This window comes from Poecilia formosa, unplaced genomic scaffold (assembly GCF_000485575.1).
Source record: "Poecilia formosa unplaced genomic scaffold, Poecilia_formosa-5.1.2 Scaffold6, whole genome shotgun sequence".
Lineage (NCBI taxonomy): Eukaryota > Metazoa > Chordata > Actinopteri > Cyprinodontiformes > Poeciliidae > Poecilia > Poecilia formosa.
The window spans coordinates 5,964,086-5,974,919 of NW_006799945.1; the positions used below are offsets into that span (position 1 = coordinate 5,964,086).

At 37.8% G+C, this 10,834-nt stretch overlaps 1 protein-coding gene and 1 long non-coding RNA gene across 2 annotated transcripts; both read right to left on the reverse strand.

Annotated features, from left to right (window-relative positions):
* Window positions 1-4,812: 4,812 nt before the first annotated feature.
* On the reverse strand, window positions 4,813-6,901 carry LOC103150141 (astrotactin-2-like). Its single transcript, XM_007569633.2, has 2 exons — window positions 6,258-6,901; window positions 4,813-4,965 (listed from the first exon to the last, which is right to left on the reverse strand). Exons 1-2 carry the CDS (start codon window positions 6,700-6,702, stop codon window positions 4,880-4,882), a joined length of 531 nt encoding a protein of 176 aa, XP_007569695.1. The 5' UTR covers window positions 6,703-6,901; the 3' UTR covers window positions 4,813-4,879.
* Window positions 6,902-9,618: 2,717 nt separating this feature from the next.
* On the reverse strand, window positions 9,619-10,465 carry LOC103150151 (uncharacterized). The gene is made up of 3 exons (XR_477535.2): window positions 10,223-10,465; window positions 9,907-10,046; window positions 9,619-9,731 (listed from the first exon to the last, which is right to left on the reverse strand). It is a non-coding gene; the product is annotated as an uncharacterized LOC103150151 (long non-coding RNA).
* Between the last annotated feature and the right edge of the window lie 369 nt (window positions 10,466-10,834).

The following is a 10,834-nucleotide window of genomic DNA, read 5'->3' on the forward strand; positions in this document are numbered from 1 at the left end:
TACCATCCCCACCATTTATTACTGCAGTAACAGCATCATAGCGTGCTTTTTTTTTTTTTTAAAAGGAAACTAATTGGGAGTCAAGAGAAATAAGGATAGTGTGAATTGCAAAATCCTGAATGAAAATTGGCTACATACTTGAAAATGCTTTTAACAGGGTTTGAGGTTCAGCTTCCTTTACATCCATCTTTCTATTCACAGAAAAGCGTGCTCCAACAAACTCACTGGGCATAATATATTTTGTACGCTCAACATTTTGTAAATTATAGTTTTTTTTCCACTACAATCGCAAACTATTTTGTGTTGACGTATCACATAAGATCCCACTAAGATATTGTAAAGTTTTCCATTACGAGAAATAATGGGAAATGTTTTTCAGTTTTAATACTTTGTAATTATATTTGGGCACATGTGGCATCATTGCATAAAGCCAGATGAAAAATTATTTCTTCGACATGCTTTATTATCATCAGAAATAACAAATCACAAACAATCTGTGATTTGTCTTATTTTACAGAGAGTGACAAACTGTTCTGTAGGCTGATTTGTGTCTCTAAGAATCCTCAACATTTAAAATGGCCCACTTTTTAATGTGTTACATTAAAAGCAAAATCATGAACTGTATCTAGTGCTGTTTGGAAAAGGCAAATTGAGATTTTGCACAAAAAACAAACAAAAAAAAAAACCAAAATCAAAACAACCCCCCTGAAAACATGCAACCCAACTGTGTATCAAACTAGGTTTAATGGTTTTGAGCGTAGGTTGATATATTTTTCATGCAATGTTCCTGTGTCCCCAATGTCTTGCTTGCATTATACAAAGTATTTTGCAAAGAGGGCAAATGCATTGCAGAGTTGTTGTCACATGGGGCCTTCTATTATGTGGCAGGGACACACCAAAGGAACCTAAAGAGCAAAAAGAGTAACTAAATGGAATTGCTTTTATAAATCAGTGTCACATTATACATGCACTGCACAGGCTAAAAAGCCCTTTTACAGTATACAACTAGGAAGTCCATGAATCTTTAGGGGATCAGCTTGTAGCATGCTCCTGTGAAATACACTTTTCAGGTTATCCTTTGATGCAAGTCCAGCTTTATGAAGATAAACTCTTATGACCTTGTATGGTTACACAGACAACAATGCCTGGGCAGATTTGTCAGATTTGAAGAAAGCGGGAAAACAATTAACGTCGTAATTCAAAGACAAGAAATTGCCTAACGGATGGAGGGGGGTGCTGAAGGGGCTTACAGTCTTTAGTCAAGATGTTTTTATTTATTCATCTCGTTTCTGCTGAAAAATTATAGAGACAATTGTGCATGGTGTTGCCTTGCATAAATCACACAAATAAAACGGAAAAGAAGGCACTTGTGCATTCATTAGAGGCATTTACATAAAGTTCTTTGTTCATCCTGTCAAAGACAACCACAGTCTGCCTCTCTGCAGTGGTAATGATCAAATGATTATCTTCAGATCAAAGCTATCCACCAGTGGCACACAGCAAGACTGGAGACTCTGGGAGTAAAAATAAAGCTTTCTGAAATACAGGATCCACAAAGGACGGACTTCACATCGGTCAGCCACTGCAGATCATTCATCTTTTCAATGTCAAGGATTTCACCAACTGCCCTCACGCTGAACAAGAATGCTTTTTTTCTTGCAAATTAATTGCATATGTATTTGTCTAAGTGACACATCCCATCAGTACAAATTAGCAAATAAAGTATATAATTGTCAGACAAAATGTTGCAAACATACCTATAGCTGCAGTAAGTAACTTTTTCTAATATGAGACAGATGATTTGAAACAATCAAGCAGAAATACACCGGTCGGTCAAAAACAACCAATCAGAGCCAGGAGGAGGGTTTTAGTATCGTCATTCACCCTTGTATAATTCAACACTGGACTAGAAAGAGGAATAAACCAAAATGCAATATTTAACATGTTTATGGGTATAAAATTGGAAGTAGGTTGTGGTAATGATAATTACAGCATGTGTCACAATATTATAGACTGTTGAAGGTGTGAACTGACCAAGACTACTACACCAAAGAAATGTTTTAGCTAAATCAGTTGTCAAACTGCATGGGATCTCCACAGTGTAATGCTGCTATCTGCTCAGTAACAGAAAGGAGAAACTATTCTGTACACTTCCGGATGGGTAGAAAGGATGTCCTTTCTACCCATCCATTCTCTGTGACACTTTGGTAATAAATCAAAGCTGAGGAGGCAGGCAAGAGAGGGAAGGAGACTTGTGGTCCCCCCCCCCACCCCCTCTTCCCCCAATAACCTCTGACGCTGGTTTGACAAAACAATCGAACATCTGACAGTGCCGTGGAAACTAGACAGAACTATGGTTATTGTGGTTTTCATGCATATGTTAAATTTATGTCAATTTTTAAAGTGCTTGTTCCAAATTAGATTTTTTTTTTTTTTTTTTACACATTTTTAGACAGTAATCAGGTATATTGAATGACAAATGTTTGCGTAAAAAAAAAAAAAAAAATGTCTCATTGTTAAAACAAATGTTGGAATGAACAGTACAGGATTTCACTGCCTGTTCAAATATACAACTAAGTTTTTGTAGCAGGTCAATTTCCAAAAGACAAATCTTTTGGAAACTAAAGTACATCTATCCACTTCACCCAGTTTTGCTCTGAAAAGACTAATGTCTTTCATTATTCTCACTTTTGGTTTGGGTTGCCTTTAGTGGATCATAATTCAATTCCACAGTCAATTTGCTTCATTTGTGCAGGTGTGAAAGCTTATCTTAACTCACCAGATAACACGTGTCTCAACTTGCTAGCAAGTGAACCTTAGAGCAATTTGCTTACAGTGGGAAATCAAACCAGTTATCTTGTCAGCCAAACAGAGAAAATGAACCATAAAGAGGGAATGACTTCACTTATACCGATGACTTACACACACATTTGTACTATGACAACTGAAAAGTTTCTCCCCATTTTTAACACACATTGTTGCTTAAACAAGTTGTTATTTATTAAAAAAAAAGAAAAGTGCGATGGATCAGGTGTACCAAGTAAACCAGATGGTTCATAAAATACTTCAAAGCAAGACTTAGATGCCTTCTGGCTTTATCTGATTGAGTTCTGAAAGGGTCCAGATGGCAATGGGGTTGAAGTTGTCCCAGACTCCTGAACTTCTTTGGTGTCCAACAAGGTAGAAATAATGACACAAGCTTAGACCTATATGAATGTATTTGCTGCTTGACAATGGGATATAACATTGACAATCTGTGGGATTTTTCCATATGGATTTGGAGAAAATACACGAGTACACAACGTGGGCTGTCATTTGATGCTTGTCAATAATGTACAATAATGTACATTTGACTGGTGTTGGTGAAGTGTGCCCATAGCAGGTGAAACTTAAAAAAAAAAAAAAAAAAAAACCACAAGCTATGGTCAGCGAAACTGTACCGAAAGTTAAAATGTGAAATATAATACAAGTTAAAGTGTTTTAAAAAATACATGTGAATGAATATTGCTAATATTCATTCATACAAGTCAATTGTTTCACTTTCTTTATGGTTAATTAAATAGAAAGAGGATAAAAAAAAAGATCTTAACATTTTTTTTGTAGTGACTAAATACTTAGCTTTGCTTTCTAATCTTCTTTGTTGGTGACTAGGTGAGTTTTAAGAACATAAAAAGATGAAGTGATCAATACCAACTCAACCCCTTGGATACTAGGAACTAAATGCAAAAGTTCCATTTATTGCTCTTGGTGAACCACAATTTCAATGGAAAGTACTAAACTTAAACTCTGACTTTAAATGGGACAAGAACTGCTCTAATGTCTCTAAGAGCTCAAATTGTGAATGTAAATGAAAGGAAGAATGAAGAAATAAAAGAAAATGCTCTTGAGTAGGTCTCAAGTATATTTGTGGGGAAGAAAATATTTCTCATTTTGTCCTTGTTACCAAAGCCAAAGATAAAATGTAAAACCCACAACCTTGGGTTACAATGTATGTTGGAAAACACCATATGTGTTTTCCATAGTGGGGAAACACATATGGTTCCATGCCGGGGCCAGGGGACAAAAAAATAGGGTACTGTTTCATGTCACTTGTATAAAATATCTACTTATTTGAAGGCTTTTAAAACAACAATTGTGGGACTAAAACTAAAAGTTTAACTACAAAACACTTCAAGAGTTTGGTTGGAAAAGTGCCTTTGGACAGTCAGCCTTCTCTTATAAAGCAGTTCAAGTTTTGGTTTGATTAACTCGTAGTACCTTGTAATTTATTAATAATGTGAATCAATGTTTTTAATCTATAGAGTGACGCAATTACATAATAGGCTGATTTGTGTTACCGTGCATTGTCCCATTTGAAATAAATAAATTAAACCACATCTTTACAAGAGGTTTCCATCAGTGTGGGTGGCACTGCATTTGTATGACTCAGGTATAAAAATGGGGTTTTGAAATATCATATATTTAGAATGTGTTTAACAATTCAAAACAAAAATCAAAATAATAAAATTAAAAAAAACATAGCAGGGACAGTGCGTACTTGTTCTTGAAGACATATTACATAAATAAAATATAATTTAACAATCTGAGCCAGTCTCTTGCAGACAGAACTACATTAGGCAAAAAGGGAAACGAGTGTCTAAAGCATGTATGTAAAATTATGTTTTAAAAGCTTAGGTGAAACTAAAGCACACTGCTATGGATTTAAAATAAACACCTCCAACACTTTGATAAATGATTTATTAAAAAAATAATAATAATAAAATGGTGTCTACACCTCACCGGAGAACACACCAAGCTCATGCTGCGCCTTCAATATGTAATACACACATGGAGCTATTAAAGTCCATTATACCTCCCTTTCTCCCTTCATAGCATGCAGTCATCCACTGAGAGGGTGAAGCAGCAAATTTGCTAGCTGGCTGACTGGGAGGACAGAGAGGCCTTTCTCACCAGTCAACGGCTGTCCTTAATGAGAATAGAAAGTGATTTAGTAGCTTAATGCTCCAACCCTCAGCCTGCCTGCCTGCCAGCCTTTGCTTCGCACAGCCAGCTCGGTCGACACTCCTTATAGAGCGGATGAAACAGAGCAGTGAACAAAAGAAAAAAGAAAAAAAAAGAAAGAGAAAGGGGGATGATGGCAAACCACTGTCCAATGTAAAAAATAAAAAAAAAGCAAAACAGGACTGATACAGTTTTGTGATTCCTCAGTAACAATATTCCTGACCTCCATTTGTCTTTGTTTTGACCAGCTTTCTATTCTACGTTGAAGTGATCTGAAAATGACTGTAAATTGAATAAGAGAACAGCGTGCAACTGTTGTTTCTCACTTTATCTTGTGTGGCTCCAAGCCTTTTCCTTGTTCCCCACACTGTTGATGGACTGATGCACAGTTGTAAAAGCAAATGTGTGGCTCGCAGTACAAAAGGGAAAAGAGGTGAGGATGCTCATCTGCCACAAGCCTTTTTTTTGGCATTTAAATAGGGGGGGAGATAATACAGAGAAAAGCAATGGCAGCGAGTTGGTTTTCATGCGAAGTCAGCCCCCTCTTGCAAAGCACATATATATTCAGAAGGTAAGAGCCAGAGACACTTTTTTGATATTATGTGCTCTGCGATTATCCAATCAAAAATGCTTTTACCCAGACCATTTTAGAGTAGTTGGCCATCACACAGAACTTCAGATGACCTGTCAAAGACCAGCGTTGCATTGCCCTGATTCATTCAGCTGTCTGGGGATGTGAACAGAGCTCACACACTAAATCTGATGTCTGGGGTTCCCCAAAGACCTTCAAAAACTAAATTGCTGACAGCTAGTTTAGTTATAGCCCAGACATTTATTTAGTCTAACTTGCACCTTCATGTGTGCAGCCAATTACATCCTTGAGTGAGAATAGAAGCAAAACATCATGCATATTCGCAGGGCTAAATTGCACTGCTGCATTGGGGGCTACACTAATTAAGGAATGTACTAAATTTTAAATAATTATTTTTAACTAGATAAGACAAGAGAGGGGGGACATCACATAAAGTTTAACTGTACTCTGCGGCCAATATTTGTTACTTCTAGAATATCGACTTTGAGCATAGGCAGAGGGTAGAACAACTGCTAAATGTCTTGGTGGCACATCAAACAAAGAAGCTTAAGCAAATGAGGTGATTTAATGGCTGGGATTGTATGATTTGAGAAGTTCATCTCAGTATAGGGATTTCTGCTCACATCATGGGGGGGGCAAACAGAGTACCACAACAGTTTCTTACCAAGTGTGAAGTAGGGAAGAGCTGTGTTGTCCAGATCATCCATTACAGAAATTCGGCCAGGTAGGTCTGTTCGAACGAATAACAGGAGCCGGGATTCGCTCCCTCCTCCACCACCTCCTCCTCCTCCTCCTCCCCCCGCTCCACCTCCTCCGGTTCCTCCTCCACCAGCACCACCTGCTCCAGCAGCAGCAGCAGCAGCAGCAGCGCTCCCTCCTCCAACCACGCTCCCGGAGGCTCCACCGGTGAAGCTGAACTCGTTCTCCCGGAGCACGGGCAGGGTAGACACGGTGACGGTTTTCACCTCGCACGGCGCCTCCGCGTCGCTCTCGCTGTCCCGCTCCTCGTCAGGCGACGTCGCACCTTTGCTCGTCCGGAGTGTCAGGCACCCAGTCAGGGAGAAACCCACGAGAAGGACGCGGATGTGCAGCGCTGGTATCCTCGCCATCCCGCTCCTTGCGTGTGGTTCTCTCGCTTTGAGTGGGGCTCATAGGCTGTCCGTTCACTTATAGTACAATCGCTGCAAAGGAGTCGCGTCCGTCCAGGAGGCGGCAGCACAGGTGTAGTGAGAATGACAACTCTCGGCTCCTAAAGATCCACTCCTGCCAATGTTGTGAGGGAAATAAATACTTTGCTCAATTAAACACGTGACTTTAACGAACGCATTAAAAACGTTGTCTTTTTGTGTGATTTTTTTTTTTTTTTCCGCATAATTGTGTGATTTTTTTTTTTTTTTTTTAACAACCGATCCACATGTTTATTGAACCAGAACACGTTTTCCACATTCATTTAAATCCCAATTCAGCTTAGAGCTGAAGATTTAAATCTACATACGATGAGAATACCTCCTTATCTAGTTTCAGTCAGAGTTAAGGTTTAAAAGTTTATTTTGGAACTTCAACAATTAAAATGAAGCAAGATGGTTCCTAATAAAAAAAAAAAAAAAGATCTATTCGCATCTGAATTTTGTGGTGTGCTTCAAAGTCACTATTGGATCCACAAATTCTGCATAAAACCCTGAAAGAGAACATTTGCTGGCCACATCCAGTTGTGTGACCCTAAGCTCGACACATTGTGGTTATGCAGCACAACAAAGATCTAAATCAGACTCAAGGCCACTGCTACATGCCTGAAAATAGTGAGATAATAAAAACAAAAATAATGTTTTTAGTTACCTAGTAAAGTCGTATTAATAAGAGGTTTTTGATCTCAATGTTTGTTTGTTTTTAACTGGTAAAGAAAGTTTAAAAAAAAAGTCTGAATTGTAACACAATTAACATGGCAACACCTGTCAATCATTCTAGAGGGTTTTGTCAGCAACTGATAAATCAGTGGTCACAATTTATCCCGAAATAAACGCCACTCATCTGGAGGAACTGAACCTCCGGTAACGTTGCCAGGGTTCATCATTGCTAACACATTGTGATTTTAGAGATTTTGAGGAAACTAATAGGAAATCATAGTTGAACATTGTCAATGGGGAACATGCAATTCCAATAACCTGTACCCAGAGCGTGTAAAAGGCGAAATACCATTTATTACATTTCCAAAACCCAAACGGAGTCTGGAAAATGCAAGAAATGGATCAAGCCCTGCAGTTAACCTCAAGTCCAGCTGAATAAAACTGTGGTTGATTGTTCTACCAAATGTTTGTCTGCACAAAGGTAACTGGTAGTAAACTTTTTTTTTTTTTTGTCATAATGACACTTATTGATAATCAAATGAAAGATCAATAATGAAAGTAGTTATGCTTGATTTTATGTGTGTAAATGCCAATGGTAGCTCTATGGCAGCATGAAAACATGTGCCAATTGGAATGACCTGAAATAGGCTTCATTTGTGGATGAAATAAAATACTTTTCCAAAGAAATGTGGTTCAATATTGCTTCACAGCAGTGTAAGAGACTTATTCCGAATTACCTCAAATGCATCATGGCAGCTGCTGGCACCAGAGTTCAGAATCAAAATTCAGAAGCATTTATTACATTAATGGACAATTACTTTTTTCCCTGAGGGCCATCTTGGTTTCTGGTAGCAAAAGAAAAAAAAAAGATGTCTCCATTTGAAAACAAATTTTTATATTGGTTCAGGTTATCGTTCTCTTACATATGCAAGGGAACGATAACATTAGTTTGTTGGAGCAACAATAGCTCAGGACGTAGGCAGAGGTTCAACATGTAACCAGTGGGTTGTTCCTACATGCAACTGCTTTCTTTTAAGTTCTCATATGCATACTAGAAATTACATTTCCTATTACATTAGCAAAGAAGGCTGTGTACTTAGCATGTTTTTTGACAGATACGATAATCCTACCAGATACGGGATATGAGATAAAGTGATAATCTTACAAAATCTCAAGGATTTGGCAACAGAATACAATCTCAACACACATCTGATATTCTAGCATTTTTTTTTGTCTGATCTCCTTAATGCCATTTTTAATTTTCTGAATTGCCAAATCTATAAAACGCTTGCGTATATGCTTTCCTGTTATTACTGCATGTTTCCCTGGTGGGCAACAAAAATGTCACACTCCGTTGTTCTTTGTTTGATGCTCAAACAGTTAAATCCCTCCTGGATACTGACGTCAACTGGCATTACAAAAGAGCATGCAGAGATTTTGAATTTGCAATAGATGCATTTTGAAGTGGTTGTGCAAAACCCAGGGAATCAAAATTCACCCTTCTACTGTACTGGCAAAATAACCATAAAAACCAGATATTATTGCAACTGTCTTGAAGATTTCTTTAGTTTCACATTCTCAAAAAATCCTCAAGGCCTGTAAAGTGTACAGCTTGTTTTTTAATACCCTTTTCCTGCCTGATCATTTTAATTTTTGAGGGACTATCCACACACAATAGTGTGGATTATATCACTGATTTTACATTGATTTTAAACCCTCTACTCCTTAGCTTAGAATTCCACAAATAAAGAAAACAGGAACATATTTAGCCTCTAAAATTGACACTTTAAACTTTGACAGGGTTAGTGCTATCTCTGGGAAATTATCATTATATAGATTGCACAATTCACAGGTCTTTAATAATGTGCTGCTGACGTCACATATGTTTGGGCTGAAGTAGAAACACGGTGCCTCTTTTCATTCTCACCTTTCCAAGCACGTGATTTTATGCTTTAGTTGTTTGAAATGAAAAGCACTAATGTGGACTTGAATGTGTAAAGTATTCCTTACTTGGGGGAACTTCACAACACATGTACTGAGGTTGTAGTAGATGCTTCGAGAGCCACCACATACAGGAGAATGCTGTATGCGCTACAAAACATGTTCTGTCTGAGTTTAGGGGAAAAAGAGCTCCTCAGGGAAGACGAGTTCTGGGCGGAGGAGCTCTATTCTTCTTTGAAATGTCATGTCTGTAATGGTACAGAGTCCCGTTTCCAGATGAATGTAAATTAATTGATAAAAGTGTTGAGAAAAGGTGCACTCCTGTGCCGCAGACGATGCGAGAAAGGTCTTACCTAGGCAAAGAAGAAAAAAAAATAATTGGATTGTTGCTCAGTGATGGAAATGTCTCTTTTCACATCAAAGTAGTTTGCTCTTCATTCAGAAATCAAGGTCTCAGAGTCTGGATGAAGAGTGGAGAAGCACAGAATCCAAGTTGTATAAAGTCCAGTGTAAAGTTTCAACACTCACAAAGGATTTCTGGAGCTATGTCAAATGCTGCCTTTTGTCCACTGTTTTCAATCTGTGCTTCCGTTACACTGAAGTAGAACCAGAGGCTGATCGCCTCCATGTCATGCCACGTTGATGCAGTAATTCATGCAAAATGAATCCTAACAAAGTGAAGATTGCATAGCAGTGAATATACTTTGAGAATCTTGACAGTTCTGTTTAAAATATATATATATATATTTTTATCAATTAGATGCAATATTCTAATTTTAGGAGACAATTTTGGGGATTTCATAATCTGTATGCCATGACTGGCAAAATTACAAAAAAAAATTACCGGAAATGCAGGCTTGAAATACTTCACTCTGTGCAATGAGTTTCAGAAATATAAGAATTTCTGAAATGAGTCATAAAATCTTACTTTTTTTACTACATTATTTTTTTATATGTACAACCATACTGACAACATTTGACAATGGATTGAATGTAAAGTGTCATGGTGTGAGGTGGTGAGGGAGGACGCAGGCAGACCCAGGTTGAAGTGATGATGATGATGATGATAATTTAATCACAATAATCCAGGGAACAGGACAACAGGGAGCAAGACATAACACGACGGCACAGGGAAACTGGCTGGTACACGACAAGGATCCGACAAGAGACAAAGACAACAGGTGGGACTAAATACACTGGGAGGGTAATCAAAGAAACGAGACACAGCTGGGAACAATCAACAGGGAAGACAGAGACTCACAGGGGAACAGGCTAATAAACACAGAAAAACCTCAAAATAAATACACAAAAAACACAGATCACAACATAAAGAACTTCTATGTTTTCATTTTCATTTTGTGGGTTAATCATATCAGAGAGCGATATGGACTTACACTAGTTGTAATTTTTAAACCTTAAAAGACTGTAAGTAAAGTAGCAAACTATTGCTTTAATA

What these genes read in the sequence shown, in the direction of transcription:
- LOC103150141 (XM_007569633.2), bottom strand. Translation starts at nt 6,702, where the DNA reads ATGGCGAGGATACCAGCGCTGCACATCCGCGTCCTTCTCGTGGGTTTC. An exon ending in TCTTCCCTACTTCACACTTG is followed by an intron (nt 4,966 to 6,257) that starts GTAAGAAACTGT and finishes ATTCTCATTAAG; the next exon opens with GACAGCCGTTGACTGGTGAG.